Source organism: Marmota monax, unplaced genomic scaffold (assembly GCF_021218885.2).
Source record: "Marmota monax isolate L192 unplaced genomic scaffold, Marmota_monax_Labrador192_F-V1.1 WCK01_AAM20220418_F8-fsc00009, whole genome shotgun sequence".
In the NCBI taxonomy this organism is placed as follows: Eukaryota; Metazoa; Chordata; class Mammalia; order Rodentia; family Sciuridae; genus Marmota; species Marmota monax.
The window spans coordinates 14,368,092-14,394,606 of NW_026694710.1; the positions used below are offsets into that span (position 1 = coordinate 14,368,092).

At 35.4% G+C, this 26,515-nt stretch overlaps 1 protein-coding gene across 2 annotated transcripts in view; it reads right to left on the minus strand.

Annotated features, from left to right (window-relative positions):
• Positions 1-26,515, minus strand: part of Slit2 (slit guidance ligand 2) — a 341,856-nt gene that overhangs the window by 17,509 nt on the left and 297,832 nt on the right. For both annotated transcript variants that reach the window (XM_046423795.2, XM_046423794.2), the window contains 7 exons: positions 22,756-22,880; positions 22,489-22,586; positions 21,100-21,239; positions 6,196-6,289; positions 2,209-2,346; positions 1,872-2,112; positions 462-592 (listed from right to left, as the gene is read on the minus strand). In XM_046423795.2, coding sequence (XP_046279751.1) covers positions 462-592; positions 1,872-2,112; positions 2,209-2,346; positions 6,196-6,289; positions 21,100-21,239; positions 22,489-22,586; positions 22,756-22,880 — 967 coding nt within the window. The remainder of the gene's footprint in view (positions 1-461; positions 593-1,871; positions 2,113-2,208; positions 2,347-6,195; positions 6,290-21,099; positions 21,240-22,488; positions 22,587-22,755; positions 22,881-26,515) is intronic.

Consider the following 26,515-nt stretch of genomic DNA (forward strand, 5'->3'; position numbering starts at 1 on the left):
AAGAGCTGGGATGTGGCTCAGTTGTAAATTACCCCTTGGTTTAATCTCCAGTATAAAAAATAAAAAAGAGTTGATTAGGTCATGAGGACTCTTCCTTCAAAAATGGATTAACTCTGCTATCAAGGCATGGGTTAGTTATTGTAGGAGTGGGTTCCTGGATAAAGAATGAGTTTGGCTCCTTTCTTCCCCACCCCATCTTCCCTTCTGCCTTCTGCCTTGGAATGATGCAGCTAGAAGACTGTTACCAATGCGGCTTCTTTTCTCAACTTTAGATTTCATAGAACTATAAGAAATAAATCTCTGTGGCTTCTCTTCTACTCAGGATCAGATCTGTTATACTGGACTAAGATACCTACTATAGCCAATCATGCCCTCCCACACCCATTGCAAAATTATAGAAAAGAAGCAGTTCTTCATTAAACAAATTTTTTCACCTTTACCAGTAACTGAGAGATCTTCACCTGTAAATGGCAGAAGCCGGATGAGAGCCGGTGTCGTAGCTGGCACGAACTCGCCCTCGGTAGAGCTCCACAGCAATATGGTCTTTGTCCCCCTTGTACAGGAGGATGCCGCTGTCCTCATCTGTGGCGATCTAGTAGGAAGTCACCTTGATGTTACTAGGATGTACAGCCCACCAAACATCTTTCATCAAAAAGAGACAGACTACTAAGTGAAGTGAGGACTTTTTGTCCCTGTGGCTACGAGAAAATAATACATGATGAAATTATTGTTGGAAGGGTGACCTGTCTGCAGTTTGTTCTGTTGCAAATTAATTCTTAAAGAAATTGGAAAATAATAACAAATACTCGAGTAAATATGTTGGATTGGCTCAGAACTTCCTTTGCTGGAGATTCTCATTTATTTGCTGTTTTTGTTCCTATTATAGGCCTTGTTCTTGACAAATGCTAAAGATGACTGCATTGGGCAAGATTAACTTTCATATCCCATATTTAAACAACAACAAATTCTCTATAGTGATGCCACATGCAGCGGGAAATCTCTGTTCTTGTATTGCTCTTTTTCTTTGGGAGGCTTTTAAAGGACTAGTCAGGTCAAAGGTATGACTTAAACCTCAACACCACTGTATTCTTTCTGTAAGGATCCCAGGTGACAAATACTGGAAGATACAGGAAAGGTTTCTAAAGAAGGCCTACCTATCTCCTCTTGCTCATTACTTCAACTCAAGCCAACTCCTTAATGAAGTGTTGGGGTAAAAGAAATAAAAAGAGGTGGAGTCTCTAGGAAACTGGCTAATGCTGTTTGCATTCAAAATACAGGAAAAAAGATTTTGTTTACCAGAAAAAACAAACATGTAGCCCCATACACTGTGCACGTATCACCCCCAGTGTAGTTCAACTTTCTCCATATGGGTCTGAATGACTTGGTTAAAGGTACAAAATGATTTGGAAAGATTTAAAACATATTTGTAAATTTCATATAGATCCTTCAAAGCTTTGAGTGAAGAGTGAGCAGATACTGGCTTCACTGTGGTGTCTGTTTTCCCTGTACCCATTTCAGTCTCCTCCTGTGCAGTCTCAACTTCATAACCATGAAAACAAGTGCATAAAATATCTTTACTTGAGCCCAAAATTGAGGAACATACTTTGTTGCTGTGGGGATTTTACTCCCCTTTGGATCAAGTAGTGAATAAAAATACTGGTTCCTATTTCATTTAAAAAAATATAAATGTTGAAGAGAAGAATTACCAAAGCTTTTCCCACAAGGAACTTTTTTTGTCATTGGAGCATGAAGTTATTAACCTTCTATTTGATGAACACCACCATTTACTCACCAGCTACCCGGATGCACATTCCTAGAAGCTGAATGTGGCTTAAGATCAGATCAGCTTTTGCTGGAGGGGCAACTCTCACCTGAAGTGTGATGTTTGTCTGAGGTCGGACCTTGGCTGAAGGAATCTGAAGATAGGACTCTTTGTTTACAAAATTTACACTGACCAATTTTTCACACTTCTCTCCCTGGTATCCAGGTAAACACTGACATATTGGCTCATTTATCCTGATGATGCACTGAGCTCCATTCTGACAATCGAAATTATCGCAGGGGCTGGTACGAGGGAGGACCATGGGTGGAGAAAACTCACAGAACAAGCCACTGAAAAATAAAGAGGGGAAAAAACCATGTTAGTCAGAATATATGTGAATTTGAGTCTTGTAGAGCTCAAAATAGCAAGTGGCGCTTCTGCTTTACCTGTAACCTTCTGGGCAGATGCATGTATAACCATTCACTGCATCTGTGCAGTGGGCACCATTCTTACACTTGTTATCTTGGCAGTCATCAAAGTCAGTGTCACAGTGTTCACCAATGTATCCTGGTGTGCAATCACACCTGTTCGAGCAAGCAGGAAAAGTTTCAGACTCAACTGATATAATATTAATAAAACAGCTTCATTTCTTTGAGAAAACATGGTAGCATTTTAAATAAAACATAGTTAGAGTTGTCTTATCTCCAAATAATGGAGTCTAGTAAATGGTCCTAGCTGTAAACTATGGTGTGGTTTCTCACTTCGAACTGCCAGAGGAATGGTGAGTTTATCTCATTTGTGAGAGTGAACAGCCACAATACAAATAAGAGCAGATTAACTGCATTAGGGTTTCTTCCTCCCTCTTCTTCTTCCTCCTTTCCCTTCCTTACTCCACATTTTGCTTACAGAGTCCTTTATTTTTATTTCAGCCTAGTTCATTTTGACCACTGGAATGATAAAAGGGCTAAATTACAAAACTTACTGCAAATTGTAAACATATTTTTTTTAAATGAACATTTTACATTTTCCTAAAGAGACTAGACACACTGGAACAAAATATAATTTCAAGAAAACCAATTTTGTTAATACTGGATACCCAACTGGGCATGATGGCACACACTTATAATCCCAGTGCCTTGGTAGACTGAGGCAGGAGGATCCCAAGTTCAATGCCAGCCTGAACAATTTAGCAAGGCCCTGAACAACTTAGCAAGACCCTGTCTCAAAGTATAACACAAATTGCTGGGGATGTGGATCAGTGGTTATGTGCCTATGGGTTCAATCCCTGGTACCAAAACAAATAAAAGCCCCCCAAAAATATTATGCATAAAATCATTAGTATGGTATTTATATATAATATATGATCAATAAGTGATTGCTACTTTTTATAACTCTCTATATGCCTTTCTAATTCTATAAAAGTCTTATGGTTCATTCTTCACTAATCATCCCTGTTTTATTTCAAATATATTAGGATTTAAGTAAAGAAATTAAAAACACTGAAATGAATTTGACATTACTGAATGCCACGGATTTTACCTTAAAATGCAAAATCAGGACTTAAGCATTTCTGGAGAACTGATGAGTTAAACCAAATTGGCGAGTAGGCCTCCTAAGAGTAACTAGCTGACTTTGCCCTTGCATGTATGAATTAAGAAATGAAAGGAGCTCACTGCATCAGCACGCTTGATCTGCCGCCAGTTGGTTTTAATGATGAATCGTAATGAAACAAAGTAAACAGCAAGACTGAAGCTAAATGGACCCTAAGTGGCCATACAGATTCTGAAATAGTTGGACAAGGCCCTAGAAGAGAACTTCCATCAATGTTAATGTGAGCAGAGCCGCTGAAGTGCCAAGCAGTAAAAGAAAGAACAAATGCTTTGAAACACTTTGAATTATTCATCTGAGGAAAAAAGTCAAAGTCAAAGATAAGAGAACCAAGCCGTCACTACAGTGGCTGTCGAAGAGACTGTTTATATCCTCTTCTCTCCCAATACTGTTTTTCAGGCCCATTAGAACTTGCAGTTATATCATGATCAACATTTTTGTTTTCCTTTTGTTCCTCACAGCAAGTTTCAAAACAGAAAGAAAAATTAGAACAAGAATTCTTTTAAGTTTGCATTATCAATAAAACCTATCAAATTCCCTCTGCTCCACTGACAAGGAATGAAGAAAAAAAGCAAAGAATACAAAACATACCGTGGAGAAGCCCAAAAGCCGACTAAGTAAGATGCATGCTTGAAAAGACTACTTATGGCATATCATGGTCTAGAAATATCTCAAAGCAATTCAGGAGATTGATGAGGCATATAATATAGTAAGAAGAGTAAAACCAGACCTGATAGTTTACTAATGAGAAAATGAAGTTGAAGTAACAGTACAACTTGTCCAAACAACATTTGGCAGTAGGGATTTTCTTGACCAGCTTCATCTTATTTGATTTTTAAGATCATTTCTTTCTACAACTGTCATTCTCATAACATGCAATTATTTATAAGATGGGAGCCACAGCTAAAACTCTGACTTAACCAGTTTTTGGTTAACCTACGTATTGCTATACAAGGAGCTCCGTGAATTATTGACTAATGAAAATAGTGGACTTCCAAATAAGTTCATTTGTAATCTACAGAAAGGCACTTTAAAGAGTGTGCATCCTGATAGTAACAGAAGATGTTTAATTAAGAATTTGTTTTTTGAAGACAAACTCTTATTTTTAATGTTTCAATTAAGGCTTGCTTATACTTTATCTTATAATTACAAAGCCATGTGAAACCTGTTCAGCAGATAAGCAGTTATGGAGGATTTGCATATTTCTCTAAGAAATGATGATATTGATTATGTAGGTGATATACTTTCAATTTGTCAAGTTCATTTGTGGGCATATCAAAAGATTATCAGAAGTGAAAGTAATTACCTAAGGTGTTTGGTTGAATAAAATCTAGTGCAAAGTTTTGTGTAAAATAAAAAAATTTAATAGGACTTTTGGATTTTGCATAGAATTGTAAGCACCATGAAAGAAAGAATCAAACCTATCATTTTCATTCTTGATAAGATAACAAATGGGATTAGCAGTTACTACAACTGGCATCTATATACTCTAAAATTAAGATTTTAAAGCAAACTGAAAAAAAGAACACTGCCAAGAGAAAACTTGAGAATACATATTTAATTTGGATCAAACTTTGAAAGGCAGAAAGGGTCTACTGGCCTCACTCCCCCACTTGATTCAGAATGTCTGGTGATGTATTTGATAAATATAAAAATCTTACAGTAACAGCTTCTTATAAAAGTGTTCCTAAGCTGAGTGATTTTTAACTCTCTGAATCCTATGGCAATTAAGTGTGGGTCATTTCACTGAGAAGATGAAGTATGCAAAAGCTAGAGAGCATTACAAAAATATAAAATGGTATTATTACCATATGTCCTGTCTATGAAAGATATTCAATAAATACAGGCGAAGAGGCTAATAATCTCATTTTCTAATTGTCTGATGTAAGAACAGCTTAACTATAGTGCCATGCATACGATCCCAGCCTGTCATCTACAACACCAACTGTAGTGTTCATAAACTATAAAACCATCTAGGGTAACAGATATTAGGAAAATCACCCAACTGTAAAGTATCAAACCTGGCTCTGCCCACAAGGAAACTTGAGGTCTTTGGAGAGCCATCTGACATCTTTGGACTATGATTTCCTTGTGTTTAAGGTGAATTTGGATCACATGATCTTGAAGCCATTGGCAACTCTAAAAAGAGACTTTTGCTGTTGATCCACTGAAAATATTTCAGGATTGCAGCAAAGGAATCATGTAATTTGGTACCAAACAGACTTCAGAAATATTTCTCGAGAGGAAAGCAAAATCATTTTGATGTTCTGAGTTCACTTGAGGGAACCCTCTATCTAGTATGACTGTGACCCTTACAGAGCCTCAGGACATATATTAAGGCCAAAGGAGCACTAGTGATAATTACAGTAAGACGACAGGCACACCCTGGAAAAGTCTGGGCAGTCTGGGACACACAGTCGCTCATCTTTCCCACCTTGGATAGTCTGAGTATTCTTTCAGACCGTAACATTTTCAGTTACATTCAAATCAAATTCTTTATTTCACCACGAACATACCTTTAACGAGGCACCCAAGGATGCCAGGTATTTAGCTAGATTGGCTTTCAAACAAATGTGAGGAGGCTGAGGCTGAGGATCCTTTATTCCCCAATTGACTTCCCAGAAAGAGTCATAGCACAAAGCAAAAACCTCCTTTCTTTTTCTTCAGTGTACTGAGAGAAATCCATGCTGCATAATGACTATCCATAAAGTGGTCACTGGCACTAGTGAACAAGTCCTTTTAACCTTCAGCTGAGGTGTGAAGCTCTGGAGGAGAAGAAAGGTCCCCTCCCCAGTTGTGAGCCCAGGAGAGGTCCTCTAACTTACTTGAACCCCCTTGGCGTCAGGATGCACTTGGAGTCATGCTGGCATGGGTTCAGGTCCTGGGCACAGAAGTCCAGCTTCTCCTCACACAACTCGCCTGCAACATGGCAAATGTTGTCAGTCCACACAGACAGGTTATCAGGCTCCCACCAACCATCTGCATTAGGGGTCTTAGAGAGATTAGAACAGCTCAGGAGTGAAAATAAAACAGAAAAAGCAAACTAACTAACAAACTAATTAACTAACTAAACTAGAACCCCTTCCCCTACCATAGATGATGATAAGAAACCTGAAGATCCCATATTCAACCAATTTTGGTTCTGCTACTAAATTGGCTTGTAATTTAGGACAACTCCAGTGATGTGTGACTAATTTGAGACCCTTGAGAATCATACTGTTAGAATTGGGAGGAAAAATTGAATGCTTTTCATTCTTGCTTTATTTACGTATTTATCTGTGTATTTATTATTTATTTGGTTTTGAATTTTTATTGAGCTATAGCACAGACAGACCCAGTGAATAAATGATAGACAATAAGCATTCACAAACAACCCACTTAGGTGACCAGTATCCACATCCAATCACACCCTATTTGTCAGAATATCTGAAATCTCCTTCATGCCCCCTTCTGGTCACTAACCCCACCAAGGGTGGCCACTATCTTGATAAGACCATAGATTAGTTATCCCTGTGTTTGATCCTGACAGATATGGAGTCATTTAGTATGTATATCCCTTTATGTCTGGCTTATTCTGTAGCTTTATGTTTGAAAAAATATCTTCGGATGTTCATAGTCTTCAATGTCTTATGAATCTAGAAGAACAATACTTTGTTTCCCTCTTACGAATCATTGCAACAGCTCAACAAACAACAGCTTAGGCACATCCAAAGGAAAAAGTAAAAGTAAAAAAAAAAAAAAATAGAAGGGGCAGACACTCATTCCATGATTGTCAGTTAAGTCACAAAGAATAACTTTTATCAACAAATGAAAGCCACAAACATATCCATGTTGATTTGAGGCATTTTATATTGCATTGCATATTGGATAATCTCTTAGGAAATTTCTTCCAGTATGAATAACATGCTCACTATTTGAGGTATATTAGGCCAAGTAACATTCTTACTGAGATACTAATTTTCCCAATCAGTGAATATAAGATACTAAGGTGACTGTAAAGGTACATTTTCAAAAGTTGGTTTCTACCTTACTTCCAAATATTTTTAATTGTTTTATATGCAAAAAATGAAGAAATAAAGTGACATATTAAAAGGCAAGTGTTCAATTCCGAGGAACTACTAGAACTTTCATTTGTTCAGAGTCTGAATTTAAACACTATTGGCTTAAAAATCAGAACTTTGAAGGTAATTCTTTTGCTAAAGATGGTCCTTTTTAAAGCTATATACTACTGACCGGTAGAAATAGTTGCCACCTGAATGTGATATATATTATTTTAACTTAAAGGATCTTTTTCTATGAGGCATGTGTAAAAATGTATTCATCTAGTTATTATATCAATCTGTTTTCTCTATGTCTTAAAATGAACGAATTGCATTGAAGGTCTCATATATTTCTTCTGTAAGATTTTCAGTGTCTCTAAATCTGTGAGACAAAAAGCTTTTAACAACATTTATCTGGTGAGCTACTTTCAAAGAAGGGTTTTCAATATTTGTGATTTTAATTACTAGGACTTCAAGTTAGGCACCTTGATGGAATTTGTCCATTGTGTTTTATTGGCCTACCACAATTTAATTACTTTCCGTTTTCTAATCAAAGCCATCTTGTTTGGATGCAATCTATTTACAGTTGTTTATATCCATGGCAATTCATAAAACTGATGATAGAGAAGGACCACTTGTGATACATATTAAATGTCATCTATGTGCTTTTCACTTTATTCCCAAATAAGAAATTCTAAAAGTGATAAGAAAGGAATGTTTTATTTTTATTCACTTTGATCCAATCCAACTCAGTCCAATTAATCCCATTTAAGTCAGAGTTCAACAAGATATACTGTATTTTGTTATACTAGATGCAAGGACTACAGGGAGGGATGTGGTTGATCTTGACTACAGTCAGTTCCTAGAAAAAGTCTGAGCTAGAGACAGAATCTAGAGTGAATTACAGCGCTGAGAGAAGAAAAGAGCTGATTCTGTCATCTCCACAAGAATTTCTCCATAGATCTGCTATGGAAAGGAGTGAGAAGAAAGGCAATTCTAATAAACTGTGGGATAGATAGATTGCCATATTTGTAATTAAGAGCTTTAGGCTAAGCATGCTAACTTGAATGTGAAAAGCTGCATGAATTTCAAGTACGTATTCCTTAAATCTATAAGAACAGTATAAGACCAATATCAGTCATTACTGAAGTTGTATATGGTAATTGCTTGTTTCCCTTACATAGATACACACCTGACTCTGATAAGATTGATGGACTATTTTAAAAATGACTTGATTCTTTTTATTCTCACCAAACATTTTAAAGCTAACACATATTGCAAAAGCATTCCCTGTGTTTCACTGCTGCCTAACTCATTTTTAAAGCCCAATCTTCTACCATACACTTTTCTCATCTGGTCTGTTCACTGTTTTATGAAGTTAACTCAATGCTTGGGATAATGTTTTTTTTTTTCTTTTGCTTTAATAACTTTCTTTGACATTTCTGTTGTTGATTTTTCTCACTCAGGCTTGTGCCTACTTTATGGCAAATATATTATATTGTTTATTTACTTAATCAGTATTTGTAGAGTGCTTACTACCTTGTTCCAGGCAGTTTTAAACATCATGTAAATATGTGGTCACTTAATAGTCATGACAAGCATAGAAGGCAGGTTGTAGAGTTGCACTGTTATGAGTGCATTTTGTGTTATTGGTGTATATCTCTTTCCTTTTGTTTGACTGCAAGATCATTATGAGAAGAAACATTGGCATATTTGCTTTTGTGTCTTCCTAGAGTTATGATATGGTGATATACTCAAGTAGTAGTTATTGGAATAACTATTCATATAAGTAGTTAAGCAAGAACTCTAACTTGTCTATTTATGTTCAACTTGGGTTTTATTTTAGCCTTTGGATATTTTTCTTTTTAATTTTTACTACATGTGATTAATCAGTAATAAAAGATATCTTATTCTCTTCAGTTTGAACATTATTTTATTTCCTGCCTCAGAATCAAAATAAATGTTTTCACTGGGTTATTTCTTTAATTTCTCCTAATTATATTACATTCTGCTGTATTGGGGAAGTACAGCTTTTAAAAGTCAAGTGGCATGCCACAATGGGGAGTCTTAAGAGCTCAATATAATAAGGAAAACATAACATGCCCTTTAGACAGATGTTGGACTCTGCATTTACTTCTCAATCATTAAAGAAATTGGGCACTGAAAATGGCATCAGTTTTTCAGGATGAACAGAAATAAATCACTACAATTATAGTGACCTAAACTATTAACTGGGAGTATTGTAAAAGTTCCCCTGTACCTGAAAGGACATCATACAAATTTTATTTTTAAATTTTTTTTCTACATGTGTAGTCAGAGATAGTACCAAGTTAGTGAAAAAAGAGAAAAAAAAATACGGGGACTGAGTTTAGTTTTCTGAAGTTCCAGGGCCTGAAAGAATATCAATGGCCACTTCCCTTCTTGAGTTGATAAAATCATAGTGGAATATTCTTCATTCCAATCCATATAGTCAGTGTGAAAATCAATTACTGTATAAGCAAGTCTTTATATGTTTAACCCAGCATCAGAAAACATATTTAGCATGGTTGAATGCAGGTTAAATGTCTGCTCATAAACCTCTCAAGAGACAGGTATCTGGACAAACCTTGAGTCCATGATCTGGCACCAACCCATTCCACAAAATCTCAGGAAATCTATTTGTTTTCTGCCATGAACCTTTAAAATCCCCAAATGACAAAACAAAAACATGGAACACTATGGATATCTGGCCTTTGTGATTTTGCTTTTGATCAGATCAGCAAGTTAACTTTCCTTGTGATTATGGTTTTCAACTTTTTTGGTGGATAAGGGGTTCAAGGTTGGTAGGTGGATATATATGTGCTGCTTGTCTGTATACTGGAGGGGAAACAGTGATCCACCAGCAGGTCTATTGCTAACTCTTAGGATAACAAAGGTTAGTGAATGAACTCCTGTAACTGGTAACAGAGGTAGTTGGCAAGCAATTTCTCAGCACAGCAGAACTTTCTGAAGACAAAGCACCATGTGTTCTAATCAAAGGCACCTTTCTGGTGAGAAAATTATGCCAAGTTCTTGGGTCATCTCATCTGACTACATCTGTCAAGTAAACATGGGACTGGAGATGTCAAGCTCTACAGTAGCAGAGCTTGAGGGAATATGGCAGTAACAGAGCTTAAGAGAATATGAGCTGTGAGGGAACATGACAAGAGTGGAGCCCAAATCCCTAAGAGGGTATGGGTTCTTGTGGGCACACACTTGAAGAGTGGAACATCAGTGAACATATTAATTTCTCTGACGAATTTTTCATAGTGGTAATGTGACCATTCATTCTAGCTTTCTTAGGACAGTCCTGTTTTACCTTTATCTCAACTTGATTGTCAAGGGTATTCACAAGCACACACAAAGGTGCCCTGCTCTGGATGGTAGGCATTATGGTCATCTACCAGGTATAACAGTGAATGCTGGTCACCAGAGTTGATAATACTCTTAAGTGAAGAGTGAATCAACACACAGAGATGAATAATGCAGCCAGCAAGTTACCAGAGAGAGCATTATGCTTAGCTGTGCAGAATAACATTATAGTCTTCAGGGGTACAAACAGGGTCTAATGTGTACCCAGAGCCCCCATGGTACCAATATTGCAAATACCACTGCAATAAGCAGAAAGCTCTATGCACACAGATAGCTGCTCTGAGAAGTAGCACCTGGAATTGACCTTATTCTCTGCTTCATTTCAGATCAATGAGCTTAACTGATTTTAAAGTTCCTTCCTTGTTAAAAACAACAATGACAAAAACCCACCACCAACAACAGCAAAAAAGAAAAAAAACAAAATCAGACCCTTCTGTTTACCTTCGTTTGTAATTCTCTCCCTTCATTATATCTTTTTGTTTAAATTTCTTATTACCCCTACTGAAATTTGTGTGTGTGAGTGATCGTGTGTGTGTGATCGTGTGTGTGTGTGTGTCTGTGTGTATTGTGTGTGAGAGAGAGGGAGAGAGAGAGAGAGCGAAAGATTGAAAACTGAACCCAGGTGTGCTCTACCATCTACCTACACCCCCCAGCTCTTTTCTTATTTTGAAACAGGGTCTTGCTAAATTGTTGAGGCTGGGGCCTATAATCTTCCTGCCTTAGCCTCTTGAGTGGCTGGAATTATAGAGGTATTGTACCAATTTTTTCCCTAATATTTATACTGAAATATCCCTGTTGCTTTTTCTAATTATTCTGAATCAGATCAATTTTTAACATCACCATATATTTTGAGTGCTAACTATGTGTAAAAACTGGTATCTATGCTAGGAATGTAATGGTGTCAGTGACACAAAGCTGTTCCTATTCTCATGGAGCTCATACACTAGGAGGAGGAGAAACATACTAATCCAATAAAAACCCCAGTGAGTATAACATTGGCTTTGTGCTGAATGCTAGCAGAAAGTTTCCCTGGTGCTCCAGAAGGGGAACTGATGCTTTGAGGGCAAACAGAAGGGGCTTCTTAAAGAAGGTGAAGGTGCCTCGGGGGTGAACTGTAGAGCACAGGCAGGGGCTCCATGGAGGAAGGAACACAGAGTAGGTCTCTGACAGGTGGGAATGAGCCTGGGAAAACATGGCGCCAGAGGAGGCTGCAGAGTGCTAATGTCTAATCTCGTTACATTAGCAGAAGTCATGCAGAGAAAGAAAATTTTGAAGGGCTAATCACTTTCTAGCTACCAAGAAATTTGGGAAACAGTATATCTCTTCTAGGCTTGTTTCGTTCTTACTGTTTGCACAAGAGAATAGAAGATTGACCCTTAGAATTTCTGGAACTTTCCAAGCCAATTATCTGTTTAAAATATTATTTTTTTTTACATGAAACAAAGCAATAACCTAAGGCACTCAATTAGTAATCTACTACAGCATCTTGATTGAATTTTTCCCAAAGTAATCCCTTTGAATTTAGGTTGGATATGTCTACAGCAGAAGCAATTTTAGAGAGCAGTACATGGTGTTGCGGATATATTCAACTGTCGCTAGCTTATGCTAATGCAACTAGACTTATGTCTTTTCTCTCTGCAATAGGCAAAAAAAGTCTCAGAATCTATTTGGGGACAAAGAAGGGGCAGAGGGACTCTGGTGCTGACAATGCAGACAATGTAGTCTATTCATAAATTGTACCAAACTAGCTTTTTTTTTTTTTTTTTGAGAAAGGATCATTAATATTGATAATGATAGAGAGGGAACTTAGGACAGTTCTCTGAATAACTAGACCAGAATTCTAGTGTTAAACTTAATCAGTTATGACATTTTCAAATATAATTGTACCAGGGGAGGAAGTCTGGCTGAATTCCTGACAGAATCCCCAGGACACAGATTTTTAGACGGTAAAACAAATCATTCTTTGAATATTTTCCTTTTGAGCTCCTGCTTGTCTCAAGAAAAACCTGAATCATGAAACCAATTTTATTCTTTTTGAGTTATCTTAGCAAGGAAAGGTATCAAAAGAAGCAATCCAATGAATAAAATACATGACATTTAACTTCTTAAAAGAACATTGCTTGAGGTCAATGGTTACTTTCGTTGACATTTTTGTACTTCTCCAATCACATCACCTTTATTAGAAAATAATTTGGCACAAACTAGGTCCTTCATGACAAAACATGAAAATAGCACTCATATGTTTGATTCTTGGTGATAAATGCTATTTAAATGTTGATGAAGAAGACTCAGAAGCATAAAGGGCAATGTTAGAAGGAGAGAGAATAAAGAAGTCTGTTAACAGATATGTGTTCTGAGTTCCTAACTTAAGATACACTCCTGAAGCCTGGACTACATGGGTCATCTTTTGACTACTTGATATCCCTAAAATTTCTTCTGCCAAACAATGACTATCCCAATAGGAAGTGAAGAGGCTGAGCTCAGGAATTGAGGGATTGTGTGTGACAGCATATGAGTGGCATATGATCTATAAATTACCCACATTGCCCTCATCTTTTTAAACTCAATTAAATCCAGTTGCTAGTGTAGAAACACAGGGAACTGAGCCTGAGGATCCATGAATTCCTGAAGATATATGAGCCATTGATAGATATCCTCTCTGTGAAATGGGTACAAAATGTGACATGTACATAGTGGGGACAATGTCACAGAGAAACCCCACGAGGTACAGTTAATCATAATTCAACATAAAAAGGCTCCAGAGCATGTGCTATCAATTCAGATACAAAGAAACTTTACAGAAGGGAAATTTTTTGTGCTCATTTTGTTTTCTAAATGACATGAAATTAGTTTCTTCATAGTGCTTGACAGAGTTTGGTCAGTGTTATTTTTTATTTTTATTTTTGACTCCTAATCAGTGCTCTTACAGTTTCTCTTTGCTTCTAGACCTACAAAGTCGCTCTATAATGTTGGTAATGTACTTAGGACCTGAGAAGTGGTGGCTTGCAATGCCCAAGCATCTGACCTGATTTGAACTTGCAGTCAAGAATCAAAGACAGTGTTTTCCTGGTGGACAAGGGGAATATTTTGTGGATTTTTGTATCACTTTCAATACTTAGTATGGTGTCCTACATAAGGTATTTTCTCAATAAACATCTTATGAATTTTTAAATGGAAAAACTTACTTCTCCAAATAAATAATCCAAAAAGGAGAATTTTTTTTTCAGTACTTCCCCCTTGTGAAACTCTAGGGCTAAATGATAAAACCACTTACAATAGCTACTGAAAGTCCAGAACATACTGGACTCTGTTTTTAAAAATAAATCCAAATTAAATTGAATAGGACTGGTTAAACTAAATTGTTGTTCTGGGCTCTGTAGGCACTGCCTGCCAACTAATGGAATCAAAGAACTCTTTTAAAACATTTTCTGAGATTCAAGTGGATTTAAGAAAACTTCGAAAGGTTGCACAAAGAATGCAAACCATATAATATTGTTAGGTTGCCAAAGTATTTACTTAAAAAACGAGTGCAACTTTAATGTCCCTTATTTGAGGATCTGAATTATGATCACAGCTGTAACGACTCTGATATACAGAACTCATGTATCTTGATGCAAAAGTAGTGATAGACTTATTGTTATTAAGAGATCATGAAAATCTAAAAATACACACAAAATCTAAAAATATAGTCAATTTAAAGAGTCCTTCAACATTCAATATGTCCTTATATTTCAAAGTAGAATAAAGGAGTAAAAAGAAAGAAAATCGTGATTCTAAATAAAGTCTTTCTATTTGAAGTAATCATAGAAAGTAAATTAATAATAATAATGACAATAGGGGAAAAATTTAAAAGATTTAAAAAGAGACAGTAGGGGAAAATAAATATGGTCAGAGAAATTTCCTTCATACACAAAATTTACTTTAGGCAAAAATTTCTCTATCGAAATTCCCATAAGAATTTTTCTACTACTGGGGAGAACATACTCCAAACCATATCGGAATTAAATGATGCAAAACTTAAAACTATCTTGAAGGGAAGTCTCTGATATTCCTGAAGCATAAACATTCACCATTTTAATATTTCCTCTACATTCTTAACATTCTCAAACACCTACCAGAAGGAGGACAGATACCTCTATCTTTGTCTCACAGACCAAAAAAAAAAAAAAAAAAAAAGTCTAAAACTAAAGTCCTGAAATTTACAATATTAATACCAAAATTAAAAATCTGAGCTTCTCCCAACACCTACACAAATTCTTTCTGTCCTATATGATAGAAGGCAGCCCAGTTCTCAGGAGAATTAATTGGTTAATGGTATAGGCTTTGATTAGGACTTATTTTCAAGTCTAAAAAAGACAGACTGCTTCTCTGCACTGAGATTTTGTGGTTCCAGCTTTACTCTTTTCAAGTGTGCATGAGGACCACTGTCTGTAGCAAGTTGAAGAGACAGCAGGGAAAGCAGCAGAAGAACTCGTTAGACATAAACAGTCAGAGCCACTGTGTGACATGACAAGATGCCAGGCCTGGAAGGTGGACGCAAGTAGAGGTGGGCCGGTTCTAGCAGAAGGTGCCCAAGTCACACTACATGTCTTGGGGTCAGCAGGACGCTGGTCTGCACCTGCCCCCGTACTCACAAGGTGTGTATTCTTGAGTAAATGGTTTATTATTGCTTTATAAATGTTATTGTTCAACTTTTTACTGTTCATATCCATAGAGTTCTTTTACATTAACGATATGTCAAATGATTATGGAGGTTCACTTCAATTAAGAAAATTACCCTTGGAGAAATAAAAACATCTAAATTCTAGTTGTAATTAAGTTTTGGTTTAAAAATACAGAGAATGATTGTCTGTTTTTGAAAGCAAATCCAGTTAGCAGCAAATTCTGGGAAATAAAAGAAAACTTTTATAAACATACGCATGAAATCTAGTCACCAGATGAAACCATGTGGTAACTTAAAACACTACTGCCCTGCCAAACTTGGTCCTGGGAGTACATACATGACTATCTAAGGACATATAATAGAATAATTTCTATTGTGTTTCTGAGATAGACTGAGGCTGTGTTTCTTAGATAGACTGAGCAAGCAGATAAATCACTCAAACAATGCAGCAAGAGGCTATGGAGTGCTTAGCAAGAGAGGACAGAGCGGCCATGATTCAATATCAGCCCTGTAACGCTACAAGGACTTTATATACAAAGGGAACTATCAAGACAGGCATGTGTGGTCCTATGACAGTGTTTCTGAACTTGCTACTTGAAGACTTTTGTGTGCTTAGTGATTGAAAATTCAGTGGCATGAGTTATAATTCAGAGTCTGTAAGAAGAAGAAGATTCCATCGTAATCCCCAGATGTGGTTATCACTCTAATCCCTGTCTCTCTTTTCTGGGCTCTGATACTTTGGAGGAGACTTGTGGTCCATACTGATGGCAATGATCAGATATGCCTCTTTTCACAATTTAAAAGTATCCATGGAATTCTTGAATACAATTTTGACTATTTCATTCTGTAAATTAACCTCTTGAGCTTTGTAGTATTCATTTTTATAAAATGTTCCAATAAATACATATAGTGAAACATTTTCCATGTTTCATATTACTAAAGACATAGGTTTAAAGTTAGGGGAAAATCCATATACTTTAAATATTTTCTATGTACAGTTTACCTATTATAATCAATGACCTAAGTTCTTCATTATAAAGATAATATATGTCCATGACATGTTTAAAAAAGTAAAAGCATATGGACAAAAAGGAAATAGAAAATATTAGTGCTTTTCTTAGCCACTCCTTCTTCCCACTCAGATAATCTCTACTGTAGCTTTCTAGAAAAGTATCAAGTGCCTTCCATAGGTGCATTTTACAGTGTTTGACACAGGTATACACATATCAAGGATCTAAATGGCTGATTTGAGGTATTGATTTCTGACTTCATGTTCTGTAAACATTCCTTATCAGGTACACACAGTTAAGGCTACATAACTTTAAAAGAAAGAGGAAAACTAAAACAAAGGTCATAATAGAGTGAAAAGGCAACTAACCTTTTTCCACCTCATTCAGATTAGCAGCTGGCAGCGACAAAGACAGAAGAGACAAGAGACTTTTTACATCGCGATACAACAGTAGAGCACAGGAAGCCAATGGCAGCATTAACAAAGAAGCCAGGGTGAGGAGGCAAACAAAAGCGAAGCTTAGATTTCTTACCTACAGCTGGGCCAAAAGCATACACATGGAGGGAAAGGAGGCAAAGTATAAACGCCATCACAGGGAGCTACAGGTCTGCATCTAGACCAGAGGAGGTGACACCGGTTGCTTGGCTATTTAAGATGCACAGTGAATGGTTTGTGTGTGGGCATTAGAGATTTGGAAAAACAAACAAACAAAAAAACCGATATGGCATAAAATGGAGAAATTAAAATGTTCTGAATATTTTCCACAACATGGATTCTGAGACTTTATGTTTCCAACTTGTATGGAAATCTTCTTTTTTCCTAATTCATTTAATACTAGTAAGCAATATGAGGGCCTAAAATATTATCAGCGTTGCATCATAATTGTATGCGGTCCCATGAGGAATGAGTTACTTAAGACACATTAGTCTTGACACAATAGATCCAGATCCAGGGTTCTTTTCTGTTGTGAAACATGAAAAAACACATTGTTCAATTCAACACTATATAGCTCTAGAGCCCAAGAAAAGGTGTCCATATTTCATGTTTTTGTTGGTTTTGAACTTGGCCAGTTTAAGAAATTTCTTGAATATTTTTGTCAAAAAAGGGGCTTGTTTTCAGGAAGAAGATATTGAGTTAGAAATATAAAAAACAAGCTCCAAATCTCAAGCTAAAATTAAAACTGTAGAATCAATTCTTAGATTATTTAACAATTCCAAGTTCTACTTTCCCAATTCTTAGAACAGTGATTTTAATTTATAATTTAACCTTTCAAAAATTAATCTTGCCAGAAGAATACTCCTCAGTCATGCACTGTGCAATTAGCTGGACAGGGGATGGGCTGAAGTGAAGAACAGTTTTGATGATGAGGGTGAGGACAGAATGACAGCAGTGGCCCTTAAGATTTATGTTATAAATCTATTCAGGAAGAAAAAGCAAGAGTTTTCTCTTCTAATAAACCATTAACTACTTACTGTGATATTTTGGTTACTCAGTATAGAAATAACGTTTAATAAATCACCCAATGGTGGTCACTTTCCTTAGAGTATTTCTTTTTTCTTTCTTCCTTTTTAAATTTTTTTTTTTTTTTGTGTGTGTGTGTGTGTGTGTGTGTGTGGTGCTGGGGATTCAACCCAGGGACTTGAGCATGTGAGGCAAGCGCTCTACCAACTAAGCCATATTCACAGCCCTCTTCTAATTCAGTTTATGGCCCACTCATCATGTCATCATTTCTCTGCATGATTATTTTCAGATCTCTGGATTTTCTCCATTGACAACATTATGCTCATTTTAACTTCACATAGGTGACAATGCAAACATTGACACCATAATAATTCATGAGCTTTTTCTATGAAGTTTTATTGGTAGTACCTATTGGTACCTAAACAGAGTTTACTTTCTTATTGTGTGTGTTTGGCATGCAGAGTGAAAAATCTTCAAAGCAAAAAGCAACTTGTGACTCAAATGATTTTTAAACAATGACAACATTATTATATTCCTTGAGCATAGCAGGGTTTCTGTTCCCAGATCTCATGCTCATTAATCAGATTCCAAAATTAAATTTAACACAATATAGTTACATTATAAGAAAATTCCTCCCTAACTGAAGACTTGGATGAAACAGGATACAAAACTCTAGAGTCTGATTTATACTTTCCTATAATTAAAGGCCACTTATGTGCCACTGATTTCAAAATGCAGATGGTTGTTTGATATTTTTGAAATGAGCTCATTTCACATATGCACAAAAACACTACAGTTAAAAGATGAGTTATAAATTTTCCCCATTTAGATATCTTCTCTACTGCCAAACTGTCAAAATTTCATGGCCCACAAGACCCTGTCCAAGGTTATAATGGTAATATCTTCATGTTTTGTATGTCATGCACTTTCTCTTGAGTTCAATATTTTTCTTGATCCTCTGCCCAAATTAAAGCAATCCAATTTTTGTAATAGTTATAAGCTAAAAAGTCTAAAGGGGTTTCAGTTCCTCTGCAGAGACAAACCTCTTAATGGGTAGTAATGGTAGGTTCTTGCGTGACAGCTTTCATAAATGTCACATTTTGGCTAAGAAGTGGTTTTGCTAAGCTTTGGGTTATTATGATATGTTTTAAAGGAAGAGATCTGATGTAGTTGGGAAAGTCACATTTCTCAGAGGAAGGTGCACTGAATAGAACCATTCAAGATGGGAGGACATGTGTCAAAGACGTGTAGGATGAGAGCCTAGGAAATGAAAGGTGAGCAGGTAAGACAAAGACAGAAAAAGAAAACAAAAGAATAAGGAATAGCAAAGCTAAAGCCAAAGCAGGGGGACCCCTTCAAACCAACTCAGTTTCTACCACCTTATTTAAATTATCATAAGAAAGACATACAAGAACCTGAACACAGCTGTGCTCCAAGCCCAGATTTCATGAGGAAGGGAAAATATTTATATATATTCATTCATCCATTCTTGGTTTCCATGCATAAAAAGGCATAGATAGCAAAATTATGCTTGCAATGCTTGGGTCTAATTTGTCTGGTGGAATCACAGTAGGTTGGTTTATAGAGGTCTCCAAGATTAAGTGGGTTCTTAATCACTTTTCAAAATGATCAGAACAATGACAGAAAAAGAGACCTATTTTTGTCCTAAGACAGTATTAAGTAACAGATTTTAGTGCAAACATTGGGTTTTTACACATATCAAATTAGCCCTCAGGTTATCAGAGTAGCTGTAAGGGCTCCAGAATCTGTGGCCACAGGGTCATGCCAAGTATGAGAGGTATAAGTTTTATTGGTGGAAGGTGAGAGCTTTGTAGCACCTAAACTCTTTCAAACCCCTGTACTATAGGTGCATGTTTAGATTTATTTCCTATCCTTATCCCGTGGTTAATACAAAATATCAAAGAATGCTCAAATTTTGCCTGCTAAGCAGTATAAACACTCTATCCATGTAATAGAACAATTAGTGATACAGCATGCTCACATTTCTTCTGAAAACAGTATAACTTTACATGACATAAGGTGCCTTACTCCTATTTAAAAGACCTGAATCACAGAAAATGCAGCTTCAGAGACCCTTAAACAGATCTGAGCTGTTAAAACTGAACTTCATTATTGTATTTAGCAGTTTTTCATCATGAAAGATACTTTCCCATCAAGAAAGGTATTGATAAAAATTTAAATTTCAGTGGTTTTCCAACAAACCCTATGAAAGTTAGCTATATAGAGGTGTGTGCATCTTCAATGTTTAGAGATGTTAGTCTTAGCCACATCTATAGATATTTCAGTCTCTGATTTTCTTAACTATGTATTGGATTTAATGGAAATATAATTAATAAAAATATCCAGATAAATGGAAATGTTAGCTTTCAATAGACTAGTAGAATCTACTTCTTTATTTTTTTAAAAAATATAATATGGAATTATTTTTCTCCATTAAATATAAGAGATTAAGGAACAAAAAGACAACTATGAATTTTCTTATTCATAGTCACAAATATCAGTCAAACAGATGCTCTGTCAAAATAGATAGGCCATAAACTTGATGTTGATTTTATAGCAAATTGGTTTAAATTGAGTGGAAGTTTAGCAATTTCTATAGTCATATGAGATTTATCACCCACAGAGACAAAATGCCAGAAAAAGGGTGATGGCTTTGTAAGAGTATCCCAAATGTTCAGTCTCTTCCTGATTTTCATCTTGAAGGACATGGGTCACTAGAAGCAAATACTTGCTGGTAAAAAAATAAACATAGACGAAGTATCTCAAATGTTTAATTACATTTTGGCTATTTTAAAAATTCTCTCTTTTCACATATGTTTTGGTGAGTTGGTTTGTATGGGGAAAATGACTTAAATGGAAATGCTATTGAATTGTGGGATAAGAACTTTCTACATGAAAAATTCTTTTTTTGCTGCAGAGCAATGACTTTATAATGGACTCATGTTGCACTGAGCTTGCTGGGTCATATATTTGATTGTCTGAAACCATCTTAGTTCCTTCCATTATTTACATTATATCTAATTTACAAAACACCTACCAGTTATAGAATAATAGAATGGATTAGTAAATAAATAGGAGCATAGTGCCAATGATGCTTTCAAAGAGACACAGTGATTGATGGCATAATGTTTCCCAGTGTTCATACCTGTGTACTCAGGTGGGCAAAGGCATGTGTAGTTATTGATCCCATCAACACATGTAGAATTATTTTCACAGTCATTGTCTTCACAATCATCAACATTGACTTCACAATTTTCTCCTTCAAAACCATCAGCACAGATACACCTGAATATCAGGGCAGAAAGACAAAATAAACACAAAATCAATTCACATCTTTTTTGCTGGTTTTTAAATCCATGTGATCTAAATATTGAAAAAAAACATAAATACATTTGTAAATTATAGGGCTCATAAAATTATAAGAATTTGTTTTTTAAAAGTTTTGAAATGACATGTTGTAAGTATTGATTTAATGTAATATCAAACAAACCAGAAAACATTAAAAAATAAAACTTATGTTGGCTTCAAGATGGTAAGTGGCTTCAGGGTCTTAAAAACCAATATTTCCAGGTCTGATACAGAAATAAAGTTTGACTCCACAATCATAGATATCTTAATTCCAAGTTTTTCTCTAATAGAGTAATTTATGCTTCTTTACTCAGAAATGAGGAGGAACTAATTCTGATTCTTAAAATCACATCATCTCCTACTCTATGTGAAATGTTTAAGATGTCTGGCAACAAAAAAGAAATGTAAAAATTAAGTTTTGACTTCCTTGCAATTACAAAATATGAACATTTTCTCTAAGACAATAAATGCAATTTACCACATAAAATATTGTATATTTAATCTCGAGTAATATCAGTATGAGCTTTGAGTAAGGTGTAGATGGATAAGAGAAAATTTTGTAACAGAAATGAAGTATTTTTCTTCTATAAAGTGACAATTCTAACAAGTGTTAGTAGTAGATTAGCATTCTAAAGTGAAATTCTTAATGTCACTTAATGGACTCTTTCATAATTCATGAAGTACATCTGAAGTAATTGTACTGTATGATTAAATAATTCCAGATTTAAAATGTTCACAGCATGATTGTCTATGTATATTGTGGCCTGGAAATGAATCATTAATTTTCTGTTTCAGTGGGACCTACATCTCATCATTGCACACTGTCTGTTAAAGCAATAAGCAAATCATCAGATGAATGCAGGACTTGCAGTAAGGGAAGAGTTGGCTATTAATTAGCATAATTGAGCCAACACTTTGTCTTGCCCTAATCTGACTTGATTAATCATATGTGTATGTGCATGTTTTTAAATTTTTGATTTGTAACATCCTAAGCTGAGAACCCTGTGGAGTCTCCATTTGTTTTTAATATTGCAGTATACCTCTGGGAGGGACCAATACATATTGTCTTTATTCTGTTTTTCTTTTTTAAAAGAATGCCCTTGGGTTTGAAAAGGAAGATGCCTGTTTTCTTAGTTATTCTTGCTCCAATACTTCAGACAAAGGAAATCACAGCCTCATGACTTACCAGAATCCATCTTTTCCCCCTTCTTTCAAATGGCAAGTTCCTCCATGTTTACATGGGTTACTGATGCATGCATGAATTGGCACATCGCAATCCTGCCCCTGTAGAAGGAATGGCCAAGTTTTAGGTTGAATACAAATGAGGACATCCACAGCGCACAGAGAAAGCATAGTAGAATTATGGAGGCATGCCAAAAAAAAAAAAAAAAAAAAAAGAAAAGAAAAAAAGATATGTTTCCAGACTGTGGCTCTCACGACAGCATCTACTTACCTTGAAGCCATAGGGGCAGGTACATCGATAAAAGTCAACTGGATCATTGTTACAGGTGCCATCATTTTTACAGGGATTTGATAAGCAGGGATTACACTTAGCTAGAATGTTGACATCAACAGGGCCTAAAAATTAATTGAAAAATAGGAGAAAGAGATTTTTTTCAATGTTAGTTCATTTAAAATCATTTCTACTCTTTAATGTAACAGTAAATTTTGGATACAATTATAGGTCATGTATCTATATGTGTTTCCCCAACAAATTGAAACAAGGAATCAGCATAATCAGGTGTTCAAACATGCAACACATGGCTGTGATAGTTTTGGGTCATATCTGGACTCTGGATTGATAGTTTAGGGGGTTTGTGTCTAATGTTAATGACATCAACATCACAGGGTAAATTCCCTTATGAGTTCAAAGTTTATGTGGATGCATTTCATGGTAACTGCCTACATTTCAGTTTTAGCCAGTTTCATGGAAATGCATGCTATTAGTCTCAGAGAGGACCACGAATGTAGTGATGGGATATGAGAGTTTTATGAAAAAGTAGAAATATATCACTATAATTAAAAGTATAATAGAACGCACATTCCCAGATAGCACTAGCTTGGTATTGTTACTTTCACACAGGAGATACAATCTGTGTTCTGTGATCTTGGTGAGCTGTTTGGGTTTTTTGGTTTTGTTTTGTATTGTTTTATGTGTGTGCTAGAGGTTGAAATTTGGGCCTCACACATGCTAAGCCATGCTTTATCACTGGCTATACCCCCAGCCTCACTGCTACTATTATACATATAGAAATAAAGTAAAAATGTAGTCTCCATTACATTCTCCCTTGCATCCTTTTAATTCAGTTTGTTAGTTCTTTAGCACAATAGATAATGGCTGAGATTCACATTTTCCTCTCCAAGAAAAATAAATATCATTAAAATGATCTATACTTGCAGTCTCACATTTTTAAGTTTCATGATCCATAGTAGGCCTAGATGAAATGCAACTAGTTTCCCATTATTTGCACTTATTTGATAAATGGCTAATAATGCTGAAAATGAACTATTCTCCATAAAATTATGTTCCATTGATGCTACTTTTTTACATTTGTAAAAGCTCATTAGCTTTCTTTTAAGAAGCTGTTTCTGACTAGGATTATGGAAAAGTGATATCTCTATACATAAAATAGAAATATTTTATAAAAAATTCATTGTATTGTTGTTACCAATGATCTCTTTGTAGCTCTTTATCTTCATTGGAACGAGCAATAGTAAATTCAGTCCTGCATGTCATTACACACAATTCCTAACAAAGTAGTTTGGATAATTATTGTGAATATATGTTGAGCATGCCCCCAATCCTTATTATCACTGACATAACCTTCTAATGTAACTTCACCAAAATACTGTATGATTTCTGCTTATTTAAGCTACCTTTCATGAAATCACTCTACAGATTAGAGCATATGTTTGTGAGTTATGCAAGAGAAAGTAAATTTACATAGTGGTTGTGGAGTTCATCACCATGGGAAATACCAGTACTTATTCAAATAACAATTTTGAATTAAAATCCATGAAAAAGAGAGTGCTTTGTGTTGTTTTTCTACTAACAATACTGAACTAAAAAGGAAAACCCTGAGTTATATTTACATAGAAATTCCTGTTTCTTTTCAACATTTGGAAATGGATGACAGTTATTGGGATGACAGTGTTAATGGGAAGGGTGGTAACTGCTTCTAGTGATACCTCACTCACTAGGGACTACCATATCAATACCAGTATCCCTTCCACTTTTTTCTTGGTAACCAAAACAACTTAGTTCAGTCTCTGTATCAAAATATAGTTTGGAAATTACTGGAATTAATTCTGAAGTGGGCCTCATGGAGTTCAATTTCTTACCTCCCCCATTACTTATCAACTATAGAACAAAAAATTCCACTTATCAGCATATTGGAGAAATTAAAGGTGGGAATTAGTTCAAACAGTTAATTAAATTAGCATAACATCTCACAATAAATGGCTTTGTGTTTGGTAAAATTCTATTTAGAGTCAGTAATAGCAAAAACATATCTAATTATTTGAGAGAGAAGAAAGAATGGAACTCAGAACAAAGGTACGGGATGAAACCTTTGTGAAATGCAAGCAAAACATCAGGTCAGTATGTGCAAGCATGTGAACATTCATCTGGCTGTATCCCAAGACCTTGAGGAAAAATGTTTTTTGGTCTTTCTGTGCTTTCAAACTTGTTAAGTCTATGATTGAGTAGAAGAGTTCAGGGCTGGCAGTTTTCACGTTCATCCTGTGCAATGAGATGCCTTTCAAAAATTAAGTTTAAGTATTTAGATAAGAAGCTAGAGATAGTGTTGGGCAGAGGACATGGATATACCTTGAAAAACTTAATAAATCAATAGGTAACAAAACTGCTGGGATGAAGGAATCTTTGTCCATTTTACCAGAGAATCTATAATTTTATTTAGTAGATGTCCACTGAACCAAATGACTAATAAGCAATATCTAATTTGTCCATTTTTTCCTAGGAACAAATTTAATTTCCTACATTACTAATTAAGCTGAATTATTTTCATATTGAGAATTTGTACATGTATATGAAAGAAGATTTTTGTCTCTTTGTATAAATATTCAGTGTAGTTGAAAAATCAGGGTAATAAGCATTTTCACATTGAAAGGCTACTCTGACAATTTGTTAAACATGCCGAACTGTTTTGGGGGCACTGGATTTGGGAACACAGTAAAATATTGAGTTCTAACTTCAGTTAGTAAAACAGACTTCTAGAGCTGGCATTCTATTTGCTCCTCCTTTCTGATATTTTTCTTTAAAATCAGTTCTTCAAAGATAATTTATTTCTATTACTTGAATTTGAATTGAGGAATGCAAAAGATGATTGTAGGTTGTATAAATTCCAAATGTACATAGCAGAATTCTTTTGTATCTCCAAATACTTACAATGATGTGTGTTTTTTTGTATATATATATATATATATATATATATAGTTTTCAAAATTTTCAACCATCCCTGGAGTCCTTGTGTGTGTGTGTATGTATGTGTGTGTGTGTATGTATGTGTGTGTGTGTATGTATATATATATATTAATTATATGTATATATATATTAATTATATGTATATATATATTAATATATATATATACACACACACACACACACATACATACACACACACACAAGGACTCCAGGGATGGTTGAAAATTTTGAAAACTATATAGGAACTATTAAGAACATCATGGGAATGGAAGCGGTTATCAAGACATAATTAACTTCTGGTGTACCAGAACCCAGGGTTAATGATTTTCATATTGTTGAGGAATATAATCATGATTTGGAAATTTGGTGTGAACAGCCATTAAAAGAAACAGAATAACTTGAGGAAGCAGGGGAAGTTCTTTTGGTTCTGGCATTGCTGCTTGGAAGGGAAATGTAATTTTCAAGCCTTTTCCTTTTATAAAGCTAACTGTTTCCAAGAACGGTTCAAATATTGTCAACAAATTAGTTTTTGTGCAATGGGCACCATGGAGAAGAAATCTCATTTCCAGAAGATGGTTGTGTACTAGTGTTGCTGAAATGAATACGGCTGGAGTAGGGTACCTGGATTGATGCAATAGTTGGTCCTGACTTAAGAAAGCATGTAACATCAGCTCCATGGATATAGGTGTGTTTAGTTTAATAATTCAAAGGGAAATGAGAAGAAGGTTTGGTTCACAGTCTGTTTCTGTCAATTACTTTAATCTTTAAT